General features: G+C 37.6%; 2 protein-coding genes across 2 annotated transcripts in view; both read right to left on the bottom strand.

Annotated features, from left to right (window-relative positions):
* The window catches only part of LOC134816602 (double-stranded RNA-specific editase 1-like), a 66,231-nt gene that overhangs the window by 633 nt on the left and 49,122 nt on the right, over positions 1 to 16,476 (bottom strand). Inside the window, exons 10-16 of the mRNA XM_063825531.1 lie at positions 15,952 to 16,088; positions 15,421 to 15,566; positions 14,934 to 15,015; positions 6,287 to 6,612; positions 3,422 to 3,567; positions 3,058 to 3,207; positions 6 to 145 (exon numbers count right to left, since the gene is read on the bottom strand). Coding sequence (XP_063681601.1) covers positions 6 to 145; positions 3,058 to 3,207; positions 3,422 to 3,567; positions 6,287 to 6,612; positions 14,934 to 15,015; positions 15,421 to 15,566; positions 15,952 to 16,088 — 1,127 coding nt within the window. The remainder of the gene's footprint in view (positions 1 to 5; positions 146 to 3,057; positions 3,208 to 3,421; positions 3,568 to 6,286; positions 6,613 to 14,933; positions 15,016 to 15,420; positions 15,567 to 15,951; positions 16,089 to 16,476) is intronic.
* LOC134816603 (uncharacterized) overlaps positions 1 to 16,476 on the bottom strand; it is a 77,819-nt gene that overhangs the window by 12,222 nt on the left and 49,121 nt on the right. The gene's annotated exons all lie outside the window — the stretch shown is intronic.

Raw genomic sequence — 16,476 nt, 5'->3', positions numbered from 1 at the left:
CTCACGTAAGCCTTCTTTGTTTTCTTGCAGACGTTAACATAAGCTGTGAAGAGAGCCTTGGTACAGTATTCAGAAGGAGCCAGGTACTGGGTCAGGTCACCTTGCAGTGCCGTCTCTTCTTGTTTGTCTTTGTGAAACTGTTTGCCTGAGGGAGGAGAGCTGTGTTTTAAGGCGTAATTTAAGATTATTATCGAATTTTTCATTATGAAGATCACAAATAATTTTAAAATTCATTGCTTCACTCTACTTAGAGTTGCCTCTGAACTTGAAGGCTCAGCTGATAACATGAGAAAAAACAGGATTTATCAACTCAAACAGGGTAACTGAGTTAAATTACGGGTTCTTCAATAATCAATACTTCTGGTTTTGAATTTCTAATTTTTGCATCACGAGATGGGCATCATATAAAATAATGCGGTTGAATCATATAAAATAATACGGTTGTATTACACTTGAGGCTGCAGTTCACGTCTCACGAAACAGTTTCAAATTTGTTAACCACATAAAAATATCAGTTTTGTTCGATCAGCTTGACATTTCTTTAAGATCGAATTTTGATAATCTCTAGCGATAAATTTTAAAAACTTGAACTATTTAGCCATTTAGGTCTGAGGATATCGAAGCTGATGGGAACCCGAACACCAAGGAAAATCTACACTCCAATGAACTATGGAATACACCTCCTGAAATCTCCAACCCACAATAACCTCTACCGGGAGGCCAGCCAAGGGGAGGCCTTGAAGGCAAGCTCTGTCATCCTCTCCTTCAACAGCCCTGTCATAGATCACATGACCACAGAATTAAACCTCACCAGTCTGGACATGAAGGAGTTCAGTGAACAGGCGGTCCAGGGTTTTGTTGAAGCTGTCTACAAGGGATATACAGCAGGTTTGATCAGAGACACTTTTAGAGATATCAACAAGATGGCTCACGTGTTTCAAGTCACGTGGCTAGTGACCAAGTGTGAGGAGTGGTTCTCTCAATTTGCTGACCTGATTGTAGAGCCCTCTTACCTGGATCTGCTTTTTCTTTTTGAGGAGGCTGGATTTGTCTCCAGATCTAAGATAAAGTCAACACAAGTAAAATATGTGGCTGTTAAGAAGATAAAGTCGCTCGAATGGGAGCAGCAGTTCATCAGCAGATACTTGGAGGACGGCGACACATTTTCCACCAACCAGCTTGACATTCTGATAGAATTGGCAGGAGCCCAAATAACCTACATAGTTCAGCCCATTGCAGACAATCTTACCGCCCAGCTAGAAGCCGGTACGAAACTGTTTCTGGAACATTTGAAGTACTTGTTAGACAGCTGTGAGCTCTCCAGGTACAGGCTGCACAGTGTAGAAATGTTTGAACGGTTATTTGATCTGCTTAGGGAAGTTTTGAGTGAATCACCGGACCATTACAAATGGATATTCGACTTGTATGGAACATCGTCGAAGAAAGCGCCGAATTCTGAAGCAGGACTTGGTTCATCACCAGATAATACAACAACTGCAACAGGTGAAATCACCTTCCCTATAGAACAATAAAGTTCGTTAAAAATGCTCCATGATTTAGATTGCAGCTTGAAATTTGAAGATTTTATCGACTGGATGGGCCAATCTCCGGACATCAGAAATCTCATGATGTTTGTGGAAGGTCTTGTGGCTTGGATGGATGCGAACCAAACTCTGATTCCTGAACAATGTACATCGGAGGTAATTAAAAAAAATCGTGGGCATTAAACGAAGACGAAATTGGAAGACGATCCCATTTAAATTTTTCGATTATTTCCGAGGTTTCAATTCAAAATTTTTGGTTTTTCTGAAGAGACTTATGAACAGCGAAGATATAGTCACTGTGGAAAATCATCAGTGGCATGAAAGGTTTACAAAGGTTTATGTAGCAGAAAACTTAGAAACAGATACTAGGAGTAGGAAGCATCTTGTAGAGTTTAATCCTACTGGCAAAAAGTGTCCAATGCCAGGAAAGTGTGGTATCAGTTTGAAAACTGTTTGGCAAAAAGGAACCGGATTAAAGATCAGTCTCTGTACCAAAACCGCCACAGGAATTCATTTTCATAACGAATCTCAACCCGAGGATATACATGTCCAGACTGCAGCGGTTATCTTAGTCCCCATGGCTTGATATGTTATACCAGAACATAGCATAATAAACTGTGGATCTGTGAAATTTTTCGAATAACAAATTTATATTCAAAATCACCTCCACTCTCCTGGTAAACTCAGTCTGTTTGACAGATTATCAAGTTGATGACTTGGTTTGGCTATCTTTAAACCTTGTGAGATGACGTCATAGTTTTATACTTTTATACATAATATATACTAGAAAACCCGTGGTTACGACTAATATTGCAACAATAAACGTACAAGATGACTGGATTTGACGAGTTTGAAGTTTTATGAAGACATCAATATGCATTATAATCATGTTTCTTATAGTCTTATGATGTCGTCAGTTAATTGCGACATGTTCATAATATTTGTCAGTTTGGTGATTTCGTCATTTTGCATATTTACTACTACAGGCAGTAAACATGACCTTCCAAATCTGCAATTATTGTATTCCATGCCTTCATTTAATAATTATGTTTCAGTTATGTGCAGTTATACTATGCAATACACTGCTGTGATTTGGTAAACGTTTGCTTTCTTCATCTATTTTATAGTTCAACTTAACGGAACGTTTGATTACGAAGAAATTTGTAAGCAATATGTCAAACTTCATGGAGGTCCTGCATTTTGGTGCAATTAACTTTATGTACATTTTCCACATTGTCCTCGATCATAAGCGCCGCCGGGCCCTTTATCTTCCTCTTTACATAGCCAATTGGAGAATTGCTCCATAATCTGGCGCCCTCGTACTAAATCACTTAGTGATCAATTAGAAACCTCCAAAAGAGAGCTATTGAATGGATTTATCTGAACCACAGCTATCCGCCATATAGCTATAATATGTTTAAGTTAAAGTTCGTTCACATTATTCCTTTATCTCAAAAGTTGACTTAAATTAACACATTTTTCCCAAAAAGTGTTACATTTCAATTAATATTACCTTGAGGAGTGTATAATATCTCCACCTCGTGGTTCTTAGCCCAGATTAGGCCCCACTTTGTCCTTTTTTCAGCTATCCGCGTAGCTTTCCAGGCTACTTTCGTGAACTGCGGCTGCACCGGAGCGTCTTTACCGGAGGGGATCTTTGCTCCTAGGAAACATCCAGATTACGGGTTATTCGAATAAATATAATATGTGCATTCATGTATTCATGATGTTCCAAGAACTTTAAAAAAATTCTCAGTAAGGTTTGTTGAATCAATAGATAGAATTATTTAAAATTTATCGAATTAGAATGCTGTGAGTATGTCTCAGTATGGAAATTAATAAATAAAATTAAACCGCCTTTAAAACACTGAACACACCTTTGACCCTGAGATTGAGAGCTCGAGAAATAGCAAGTTCGTTAAAGGACCTGTTGATAAAGTAGTGACTGATGTAGACAGGGTTGGAGACGGAGAAGAGGATAGAGCCTTGAACTCCACTAACTTGTCGTACTGCTAACTTATCACTGGGGGGGGGGGGGGGGGTTAACTTGTCGTACTGCTAACTTATCACTGGGGGGGGGGGGTTATGTTTAACTTGTCGTACTGCTAACTTATCACTGGGGGGGGGGGGGGGGTTATGTTTAACTTGTCGTACTGCTAACTTATCACTGGGGGGGGGGGGGGGGGTATGTTTAACTTGTCGTACTGCTAACCTATCACTGGGGGGGGGGGGGGTATGTTTAACTTGTCGTACTGCTAACTTATCACTGGGAGGGGGGGGGGGGGGCCGGGGGGTATGTTTAACTTGTCGTACTGCTAACTTGTCACTGGGGAGGTTTCTATTTTACAGGTGTTAATAATCAGCAAACCTGCTACCTTTGAGCCTAGCCTCTTCGTCTATCATGACATTCCACCAACCACCGGTATCAGCGGTATCAGTGAGTCCATTGATTAGGCTAGAAATATGTTCGAAATATGCGTTCTCGAATGTACACATGTATTATCTAGTACACACTGTGGGGGCAGTACGTGGTAAACAGCTGCAGCCCAAGTTCAAGACAATGGTTATTTAGTGCAGACTGCAGACTTTACAAAGGGTATAATTATCAGTTGTTTAAATCGAAATTTATAATAATCTAATTCGAGGGGTGTGACTTTTTGTTCATTGTCTTCGTAGCTTCGTAGGGGGCTGTGGTTAAGATGACCACTATAAGGTAGAGCTTTGAAGCCCAGTGCTTATCCAAGTAATATTTTTGTATATTTGTATATATTATGTGGAAAGTAATAGTTAAACTTAAATAGTCTTTTTCCACATTTGGTGAAACGTTTCGTCGCGTTTATGAAACCGATAATCTTTGGATAGGAAGTGACCAATAGAGACCAATAGAGTGAATTATCGTCTCCTCGAATTATGTTGCTGTTCTTGCGCTCTTCTTACCAACAGGGCCAGGGTGTGACTATAATATGATAGCTAATTTATTGGTGTTTACTAGACTCCTTGAGCGTAACCTCTTCATCTATCATGTCCTATCACCAACCATGGTGACATCAATGAGTCCGCTTATTAAATTAGGCTAGCAACGTGTTTTGCAACACGTTCTAACATCTGCCGACTGAAGAAATGTATTTATATCCTAGAACGTGCATATTTTTAGTATAAATGTGGAGGCAGTTCTGACTTATATATAATTGTGGTAAACACTTTGGGGCAGTGTGGCAAACAGCTGCAATCAAAGCTTGACGTAAGACAATTACTATATAGTGCGGTTCTGACTTATGTACTATGCAGGCCTGTGCATTAGTACAGTGATAATTTCACTTCTATGGGTTAATTGAATATCGATTTTCAACTACAAATCACTGGGGAGTGGGGAGGTCCATGTTTTTTGTCTAGTTATTGTAAAGTTTAAATAGCGAAAATAAAAAGCTGGAAATATAAGAGTCGCCGATTCACTAGCTACTTATACAACTTATACAATATCATAGTATTTCAGTATACACTACACAATCATGATCACGTATTGACCCACTCAAAGTAACGATAAAATGGCACGTATTTTCTTGTTATGTTTGATATTAATCATTATATTATGATATTTTGATTGAATAAAAGAGATTCGTGTACAGCATTGATCGATTGCTAAGTTTATAGAAGAAAACTATTCATTCTATTTAAGTTCCTGCAAACCGCTCAGACTTAGTCACCTGGACATCAAGCTCCCTAGAAATTTGCAGCCCCTTTATTGGGGGGGGGGGGGGGGTGACATGTCCGCCAATGTCATCCTGCCCCCCCCCCCCCCCCCTTAATTTTTTGTGTCAGTGTGTAAATCATTTATTTCAACCTTATTCTGAATATCCATTAGCAGTGGCGTAGATAAATATTAGGATTGGCAGTAGCTTTAGTGTACTAGTGACCTGCTCTTATGAGCTCCACTCCAGTTGCCCCACCTTGTGGATTCTAAAGTTGTAAGTTAAGGTCGCAGGGGAATGTCAAGATTGGAAGCCCTGCTTGATGGTCCTCATTTCCAGGTACATACTATAACCATACATAATATAATATACTCATAGCTCATTAGTATCTCCTAGATGGATAAAATACTCGAATAGGAAATTTAAGGTTATATTATAATATATTTTATTTAAATATAACATGTACTTTTATAACTATATATTTCATTATTATCTATTAAAAAAGTCTTGAAGCTACAGCATATGCCGAGCAGTAAGGTTTGAGTGATCTCTATTTTTCGGCTAAATGCTTTTTAATAATTAGTTATGGTAGCTGATTTGGTTTGCAATAAACAATTAACATTGACTTGTTGCATGAAATTATAGACTCTTGCTGTGTGGAGGGCTATACGATTCATTTCACTGGAGCGGTCTAATATTTAAAAAGAACCGACCGGTATGTCTTTTAACCCTTTGTTACTACCGAGTTAGAGAAGACCTGAAAAAGCAATGCAGTGGCTCAGACTGTTAATAATATAAAGGACCGAATATAAATATAAGTATTTAATTATACATGACACCCCCCTCCCCCCCCCCCCCCCCCCCCAGGACTGATTATAAATATTTAATTTATGACACCCCCCCCCCCCCCAGGACCGAATATAAATATTTAATACATGACACCCCCTGGCCCCCCCCCCCCCAAACGTTACTGTTGGAAACCCTCCCCTAAAATCCCAAGTCAGGAGGTGACTTCACTATTGTTATCTGTTAGCATTACTGTTCATAGCTCACCTAGGAGACACAACACAATGGCTCTTCTCCTCGGAGTACAGCGCAGTCGTCTCACTGGACCCGAACTCAGAGTTCGCCAGGAAGAATGTTATCTTCCCCAAATTCTCCAACTCACACTTCTTCCTTGGCACCCAGTTCTTGGTTTTCAGAGGCTTTGCGGAGGAGTCCCCCGTTTCCATGGGTTCAGGATTCACTTCAGAGGTAGGCTCAGTGCTCTGTTCAGTGTCAGTCTCCATCTGTTCAGTGAGCGGCTGTGTATTTACAGCTCTACAGTCCCCCATAGGACAGCTGTTTGTGTACAGGTAGAACTTTACAGCTTTCTTCAGCTGAGGGAATTTGGTTAAATTAGGAGAGCGCAATTTACATACGGTCACCATGCTTACCAGTAACTAGCCGACTCTACGGGCCGAATCTACGGGCATTTAAATTTAAGTTGATATACTAGGTTCATTAATAAAATATACAAATTTGATATATTAATATAATAATAGCGCGGGAGATTACGCGGGAGATCTATTAGTTTAATTATTGGGTCAGTTCGTTTTATGACGTGTTGACTACGTTTCAATCTACTTTATCCCTACCGTTTTATTACATTTTTTACTTTATTTACCTATTACTATACATATTTAATCTTAAATTATCATTTTAGTGGAACTATGTAATAGGGGATCGTTGCTAGCGTCGAGATTGTCTTAACCCTGCCTTAGTCAGTTGAAAGTCTGATAGCATATGTTCCGTTTGATTTGACCAAACTAATGCCTTTCATTGCTTTATAAGCATCGGAGTTGGAACTTGTGCTTAAGAGATTTCTCTGGCCGAGGGATAACTCTGGAGACTGGTATTTGTTTGTTAATTTGGATGGTTCATTGTTGTCTGGCTTCTCTTCCTGTCTTTTGGTTTGGTTCTGATGGTTTTGATGTCTATGGTTACTACTGCTGCTGCTGCTTCTTCTAAGTCACAGGATGTGTCCTTCCTTCGCTGCTCTCGTCGCTGTAAAACCTGTGCTGATATGGTGTTTTGTACGGACTTTAGGTCATCTGTATCTGGGACTAAATTTGGCTGTATATTTGAGTTTGATGTTGGAGAAGAAAAAGTTATTAATTGTAAAAGTACTAATGTTATTTATCTTTTGAGCTGTAAATGTTGTAATTCTCAATATGTAGGAGAGACTGTACAAGAACTTAAGGATCGTATGTCTCAACACCGTGGGACTACGAATCCTACTGGAAATTCGGGAAATTTTAGATTGAGACAGCATTTTTTAGAATCTATTAATTGTAATTCGTTTAGTGTTCAAATTATTCAGAAATTTGCAGGTACGGGGAGAACTGGTGTTAAGCGTCCTAATTCTACTAAATTTGTTATTGATGAAAGTATTTCTAAAATTAGGAAAGGACATGAAGATCGTTGGATCAGAGTACTTAAAACACAATTTCCTTATGGGGTTAATGATAGGATTGATAGTTTAGCAAATAAAGATAGTTATAATTGTGAATATGCTAAATTTATTTCTTGTAAAGATAGTTCTCGAAAGAGATCCTGGGCTGATAGACAGCAAAGCGATTTATCTCAGTTTGATATTGACAATATTTTGGGTGAATTACTACGTTTAGTTGTTGAACCTTTTCACAGTGATGTTAATATTTTATTACGTAAATTATTGTTTCCTTTAAATAAGTCTACACTAGTTAAACTTAAAGAGAGCTATTTAAATAAAGTTTTTCAAATTGATAACCTAGACCCTAGTAGATCTCAGATACATTGTATTATAATGGACTTATTCACTTATAAAATTAGACCTTTTAACTCGAGAACTGATAAAAGTAAGAGCGTCCGTAAGCCTAAAGTTTTATGTTCTATACAAGGAATACAAGGAATACAAGGAATACAAATTTAAAATCTTGAGCTACAATAGTAACTGTTAAGATAATAACAATATCATAAGATTTGAATTTATTATATTAATATAACTTAACTAAAGTGAAAAATAAAGATTTGACATAAAATATTTTGTTTTCAGTCGCCTTGGTAATGCTGTAATGCTTGAGCCAGGTCACTTTGCAGTTTGCACTCGTCGTTGCGCGAAAAGAAACAAAAGCGGGTACAGTGATTTTCAGTGTTCACTGTTCATGTACTGGCCAGAGAGTCAACAAATTTCTTGCGGTTGTTAAAACACGTAGTGGCAAACCTAGCAACGACTCTCGTGAGGTGGACTTGACTTTCGTTCGTGATAAGTTCAATGATTTCACTGTTGTTGCTGATGAATTTGAGGACGTTTGCTCCAGGGATGACATTGTGAACAGAATAAGATGTCGCAGACGGTTTGATTGGATTTGATATGAGTGACTGGATCTTGTCTAGGACTTTTCGCCTCGATGCAGCGTTAAGATCACAATGGTTAAGGAAGTGGTCTTCATTCTCAATAATACCAGAACCTAAGACTATATTGCACCAGGAGCATATTCGCTCGTCACGTGGAGTTTGATTATATCGGCCAAGTTCAATTTCGAGTCGATGTGCACTGATCCGCAGTCTTGTGATATTAGCACGGTCTGCATATTTAATGACACTATCTAGGTAATACTCTTTGTTAAATTTGGATTTTAGGTCACGATAGAATTCTAATTTCCGAGAAGTGTTGATACAGGACCCCCAATATTCTCTAAAGTTACATTTCAAAGTTTTAGTAATGACGTGTGGTGTGAATATTTTACTCCCGATGGGTTGTGTTGATTGAGGAGGAATTCGTTTCTTGAAACCGTTGTGAATAAGAAAGTCCTCTTTTGGTGGTTTTGCGATACTCGGGTTTCTTTCGAAAAGTAACTTGGAGTGATTGTTTTTGAGTGTGCGGTAGGCTGTGACATGATCGGTAGAGAAACATGGGTCTAGCGCGAGGACAGGCTCCAAACCCCTGTACCAGTCCAATTTCATGTTCATCTGTTCTTTGAAAGCTAAGGAGACAAGGGAGTTATCTTTTAGATTTTTCAAACGTTGGCTATATTTGAGAGTGAGGTTAATACATTCATAGATTAATGGGTAGCGGCCTGACTCACCCCAGACGCCTGCGTTGCTGGCTTTACGATTTACCCCCAGTGACCATTTAAGAAAGTGAAGGTGAACTTTTTCGCTGTTCAGAAGGCTAATTTTCTTGAGGATACTAGTTTGAAATTTTGTTTTTGTGTCGGCATCCATATTGAGATCGACTTGTTTTGTTATGTGTTTTATGATAGCCATGTTAGGTGTGTAAATAGGCGCTCCGTAAAGAACGATAGGTTTAATAAGACCATCAAAGAGTGTTGTTAGAGAGCGGAATGATAATTTGGATTTGTTTACTGAGCTTTTCATGGCATAAAGTGCACGCATGGCTTTCTTTTTGAGCTCAGTTCGGGCATTTGTGAATGTGCCGGATTTGTGTATTTCGATTCCTAGATAGCAGTATGACTCGACTTCTTCTAACAAGTGATCACCAATTTTGAGGGGAACCGGCTGATAAGTATCAAAACGGGCATTAAATTTCATGAGTTTAGTTTTATCTGTATTAATTTCGACGCCCCATTCCAAGCAGAAATTGTTCAAAGCATCGAGTTGCTTTTGGAGGGTTTTGGGGTCCAGTGCCAAGAGTATCAGATCATCTGCCCATAGTAAGTGACTGATAAGTTGGTTCATTAGTTTCGGACAGTTATCATATTCTAGTCGAGGGGAAAGATCTCTGATGTATATCTTAAATAGATCAGGGGAAAGTGGATGACCCTGTTCAGTTCCTTTATTGATATCAAATTTTTCGCTGACAAATCCAGATAGTTTTATCTGGCCAGTGGAATTTTTATACATATGTTTAAGAACATTAAATGATTTGCCAGTGATACCTAGTTTAGCTAATTTTAAGAAAAGAGCTTCACGGCAAACAGAGTCGAAGGCCTTCCGGAAGTCCACAAAAACAGCATAGACGGGAACCTTGAGCTTTTTGTATTTAGACGTAATGGTGTTGAGTGTGAGTATGTGGTCATATGTTTGAGCTCCTTTAGCGAAGCCAAGTTGATTTATGGGGTCCGGGTTGTATTCATTTTTGAACTTGATTATCCTGTTTAACATGATGGTCGAAAATAGTTTTCCGATTGTACTACTCACAGCAACTGCTCTGTAATTGTCTGGATTATCTTTGTCGCCTTTTTTGTGTAGAGGTGTAATAATGCTGTTGTTCCATGGGTAAGTTCCAGTGTCCAAACAGCGGTTAAAGACTTTGCAAAGGAGTTGTGTGTTTGTTGTGGACAAGGTCTTCAGTATTTCATTACATATCATATCCTCCGAGGAACTTTTGCCGTTTTTGAGTGAAGAGATCGCAGTAGATATTTCGTCCACAGAGATCTGGCCATTGAGTATTGATTGTGCAGGGGATGGTTGGAAATTATTGTTAATAGCATCTGCATTTTGAAGCATTTCTTCCTTATTCTCTACAGTTATGGTGCTATGTGCATTGGCATAAAGTTTACCAAAGAATTTTTGAAAGTTGTCCATGTCATGGCAATCAAATTTGTCAACTCTTCCTTTAAATTTTTTCAGTTTTTTGAATTGTTTCCAGTTAAGAATTTTACCAGATTCAATATCTGTATTCAATTTGTCAAGATATTTGTTTTTTGTACGGTCAATTAAACTTTTGTACGTATTTTTTACTTGGTAAAAATTTTACCATTTACCATTTTTCTATTGATTTTGTGAACAATGGTATTGAAATGTTAAATTTACCTAGAGTTTTTAGAGCTCCTAGTTTGAAATCGTTTGTTAATTTTTGTAACATTAAGGAACCTACTGTTGTATATAAAGGTACTGATAATGTTTCTAAGAAGTTATTTAATTATAATAACGTTGTTAAGGGAGACACTGAACCTTTAGAATGCAAATGTCATATGTTTACTGATTTCGTAAATCAGGATTGTGGTCATGTTGTGACTGGGGATGTTAATTTTGTAAAGCACGACGCCTTGAGAAGTCTGTTAGAGAAAGGTCCTTCTTATAAAGAACCTAAAACGATTGATTTTGATAAGAATTGTAATTCGGTAATAGATAATGTTAAAGAAATCTTAAAACCTTGGAGTAGGAAAGAGAAAATCGATAGTGCATGTTTAAATGGTTGGTTTAATGAATTTAGTGATATTGTTAAGAAGAATACTGAAGCTCTTAAAATGAAATATCCTAAACAGCTTAAAAGGAAATCTGTGTTTAGTAATGATAAAGCTTGTGAAGAATTAGCGTTTATTAGAAAGTATTTTGTTTTATGTCCGGTGGACAAATCAACTAAGAACGTCGCTATAATTTGTAAACATTATTATTTAAGTGATATTATACAAGAGTGTCAATCTAATGAGGGTATTGATGATGTTAGTGGGGAGCATGATGTTCGTGATATTAACAGAGATATTTTCAAGTTCATAGAAGACGTTGGGATAAAAGTAGATTCTAATATTGATAATTTGCCTCACATGTTTTCGAGTCCTAAATTTCATAAGCCAATTTTAAAGTTTAGGTATGTTATTTCTTATGCTAATTGTAGTATTAAGCCCTTGGCAGTAAAGATTTCTTTAGCCTTAAAGGCTGTTTATTCAGAGATCTGCCGATATACTAACATGTTGTTTAAAGTAACAGGAGTTAATAAGAATTGGGTCATTTTGAATAATAAGCCGATTTTAGAAGCTTTAGATAAAATTAATGATAATAGCTTAGCGAGAAACATCCAAACTTTTGATTTTTCTACTTTATACACGAATTTAGCCCATAAAGATATCAAGGATGCTCTCAAGTTTACTGTTAAATTAGCCTTTAGGAATAGTAGGAAGAAGTTTATAGCTGTTTACGATAAAGGGTCTGCTTGGGTTAATAGCTTTAGAGATGGGACTGTGGCTTTTGATGAAGTTAAGTTGATTAAATGTGTTGAGTTTCTACTGGATAATTGTTACTTTAAAGTAGGAGAGATCTTATATCGGCAACATATCGGTGTACCTATTGGAATCAACCCTGGTCCATATATTGCTAACTTAACACTTTGGTATTTTGAGAACAGTTTCCTAGATAGTACGTATAAAAATAGATACTATATTGTAAAGAAGTTAAATAATACATTTAGACTTATAGATGATATTACTACCCTTAACTCTGATGGTTACTTAGAGGAATATTTTAAGTTAATATATCCAGACTCACTTACTCTTAATAAGGAAAATGAAGTAGATAGTGCCGCCAATGTATTAGATCTTGATATTTCGATAAATAGAGAGGGGAAGTTTTCTTGTAGAGTTTATGATAAAAGGGATAAGTTTGGTTTTAAAGTGGTTAAGTTTCAACCTTTGATGAGTAATCAAGCTAGTAGTGTATTATATGGCACTATTTTATTAATTATTTAATTTATTAATTAAATAATTTATTTTTGAAAAAGTTGTTAAAGGAAAAGTTGTTCTTCTTTGTTTTCTAAACACAATGCTTTAAACTAGAATCTTCTAGGATATTCAGAACGTGACTTATTTGCAGAAAACCAAAGTGGTAAAAAGGTGGTAAAAAAGTGGTAATTGTGGATTTTCCTGAAGTCGAGGATTTTGGGAACTCTCTGGAATGATTCCTGGGACCTGTCCCGACCATATCCCGTTAAAATCGCTTTGTTGCGAATTTTGTCCGACAAAGGCTTAAATTAGGACGGATTTGACTGTACTACACGTACTGTTCACAGATTGTGAGATATTCTAGGATTTGTAATAACGTTGTTGCTTTTTCTGATAGGGTTTTGAAATTTACTGATGATTTAATTGAGTTGGGTTTTAGACGGGATCGTCTTAGTAAAATATACTTATCTGTGGTAAAGAGGCATGGGCTAAAGAATAAGTTTGGTATTGGGTGTGGAAATATATTAATGCCATAGCTTGACCTAATGGCATCTATTTCTATTGTTGCGATATATTTGTTGCACGTGTTGAATTTAGTTTATAATAACTTTGCAACGGCGCAAATCGGAGTCTTAGAATTGCGCGGGAGATTACGCGGGAGATCTATTAGTTTAATTATTGGGTCAGTTCGTTTTATGACGTGTTGACTACGTTTCAATATACTTTATCCCTACCGTTTTATTACATTTTTTACTTTATTTACCTATTACTATACATATTTAATCTTAAATTATCATTTTAGTGGAACTATGTAAAAGGGGATCGTTGCTAGCGTCGAGATTGTCTTAACCCTGCCTTAGTCAGTTGAAAGTCTGATAGCATATGTTCCGTTTGATTTGACCAGACTAATGCCTTTCATTGCTTTATAAATACAATAGAATTTAGTACTGAGCACCCTCCAACTCCTTGACCGACGACCGTTCATAAATCCTAATTTGGCGGTTATTTAACCTACATAAAGGAAATTGTGATTTGCCCCGCCGAAAGCTCATTTTATTAATAATGCTCCAAGGTTGCTGTCAATAATCGCTGACAGCCGACAGGTTAGCAGGTTAGCGTGACAGCTGTAAAGCTCAGTAGCCGAGTTCAGTATTCCAACAGATTATCCTTCACATTATCGAGTAGAAGGTCCTGCGACCACGCCTCGTTTAAATACTTGACAACAAGTTTTACATTTATCTAAGAATTAAGAGAAGTTATTTTTATGTTGTCCCCCCCCCCCCTCCCCCAATGACAAAACTACTTGAGCTGTTAGTGGAGCCTGGTTTTTAAAAGGGTATCAGTTAGTAGTGGGTCAAACGTGAGCCGTGGCGAATTAGCATTCACTTAATTTTCGTAAATAAATTCACATGCTGGCTACCGGAAGGTGGCCGAATGACCCGAAGTAACTCCAGCCGGAGAAGTCGAGCCGAATTAAATCGAGCCGAATTAAATAGATAAATCTCTCGAACGATACCGTGTAATCGTTTCAAGCCAATCATTAGTGTCCTATAAACAATAAATAGTTTTAAAGCCAAAGAATTGACCAAAGAAAATCGATGAATCTCTCTTGTTTTTTAACACTTTTAAAGTTTTAAGTATTACTGAGTAACTGTCACTGCATTACGATCAAACGTGTGATAGGATCTTGATATCAGAAAGTCATTATATTAACATGTTCCACAACTACAGAAAATAATTATGAGTACCTCAGTTCCAGGATTCTGGCTTCCCAGTCTGTGTTAATTTGCAATGCGAATCCCGAGCTACCTCGTATTACTAATTACTAACTAATATTACTAACTCATTTTCATTGACGATATCTCTACTCGGGCTAGGAAAAACAGTTGATAGCATATCATTTTTCTTTATTGAGTTATTGCATTATTTGACGTTTAATTCTATAAGGGGCCTTCCAGGGCCGCCCTGGCAAGTGCCTATCGTTTTAGTAACATAATGAGAAAGGTTTTGGATCTATCACAGGCTATGAGGGATAGCTTTTGATGTGGTAAGAGGCAGCTGATAACTGTCATATTCCTCTTGACATAATATTATGAACACATTGTTTGCGGTTCATTTTCAATTGGGCCCAGGCAAGTGCCGCTAGACTTTGTTCATAATATGATATTTACTATGTTAAGCTATAACTCCGGTTATGAACGATCTTTTTTTAGAACATAGATATTCTATATAATAGAATAGAACAAAGGAGAATTAATAAGTAACTAAAAACTTACAGAACATTTTCCACCAGTCCTATCCTTGGTGTAAATGGACGTTTTCCCGGTCAGGCACATTTCTACTTGGTCCAGCAGGTATCTGATTAAAACATTCAATTAAGAGATTATTCATTATCAAACTAGTCAAAAACCACACCAATATGTAAAGTAATTTTGTTCATTTAATTCATTAATTTGGCCGTGATTTGTTAGTTAAGGTGTTGCCTGTGGTACCCTTGACCGATATGAGTGGATGCAGCTTTATGTTCGCGAATTACTGTGGTCCGATTGGTGCACATTTGCAAACATCAATTGTACAACAAAACATAATCATCTATAACGGCATATATCCTTTTTATGATCCCTTTTTAGTGATTTCATCGGAGTCACTTTAATGTGAATCCAATATAAAAATCCAGTGAAGTGACTCCCTTATAATAAAACATGAGAAAACTAGCGTTCAAGCTTCATTAAACGTTGCTATAGTCGTGTCGAAGCTGAATACCTTCTGAATGCTCTGAGTGCGAGACTCTCTCCTGTGCTGTCGTTTATAACAGTTCCGTCACATGTCATGTTCTCTTTCTTTATCAGCAGAGTTCCACTACCAAATGAAACGATTTCACAGCTCTCTAGCTCATCTTTCCCTTCAACCTGTTACGATGTGACGGTTTATTTCAAGAAGATTGTTTGTTTATCGCAGTGCAGGGTGTCCTTTGATAAGTCTCTAATGAGACGTGATAGTTATCATAGTGTCACAGTACCGTGATTAGTAACACATCAGTACGGACACTATGGTAACACAGTAACAATGTTACCATGGCTACCAAATGAACGTAGCACTAACTTGAATAAAATATCGACTCTTAATATATAGGTACACCCTGCCTTGCGATACGATTTAGATTTAAATTTTGTGTAATAGAGGTCGAAAACCCGATGGAGGTCCTCAGTCGCCCAGGCAACACGAGATCGCAGTGAGTCTGCGTCGCCATGACGTCAGGCACCGGGGTCACATGACAACAACCATTACACAAACCTTCACAACAACCACCAGGTTCCTCCGAGTTTTCAGGGCAGGAATGATTGCCTCCGTCTGCTCCGAGACAAACTTCCAACATTTTTCAGCTAGTTTATCTTGGAATTCTACTGGTTCAATCGGTTCTTCGCCTTCAGCTGGTAAGAAGGATATGAGTAATGAGTTAGTTCCTGCTATTTATACGTTTTGAGTTACGAGGGAATACCATGATTTTGCTAAGAGGTTTTGGCGTCCTCTCAGACAGCTGATGGAGTATACCGAGAGTGGCGGTTTAATAACTGCTTTTACCTATGTCAGTTTGGAGCTTTACTCATTCATAACGGCTACCTTGTCAGTGGTTGAGTGGCTGTCTGTATGTGACTAAATAACCTGTCTTGGGTTTCAGTTCGTGTCTCATGCTTGTCAAATACTTAGCTTGTCTATATTATTACTATTAGCAACATGTTCTATTTCTGACAAGATGTTATTTGTATTTATTATCATAACAAACACCTTATAATTCAAATGTGTTTGTTTTCTGTATGA

The sequence above is a fragment of the Bolinopsis microptera genome, chromosome 6, assembly GCF_026151205.1.
Source record: "Bolinopsis microptera isolate Bmic1 chromosome 6, MBARI_Bmic_1.0, whole genome shotgun sequence".
Lineage (NCBI taxonomy): Eukaryota > Metazoa > Ctenophora > Tentaculata > Lobata > Bolinopsidae > Bolinopsis > Bolinopsis microptera.
The sequence above is the reverse complement of the archived record's forward strand: the minus strand, read 5'-3'. Positions and strand labels throughout refer to the sequence as shown.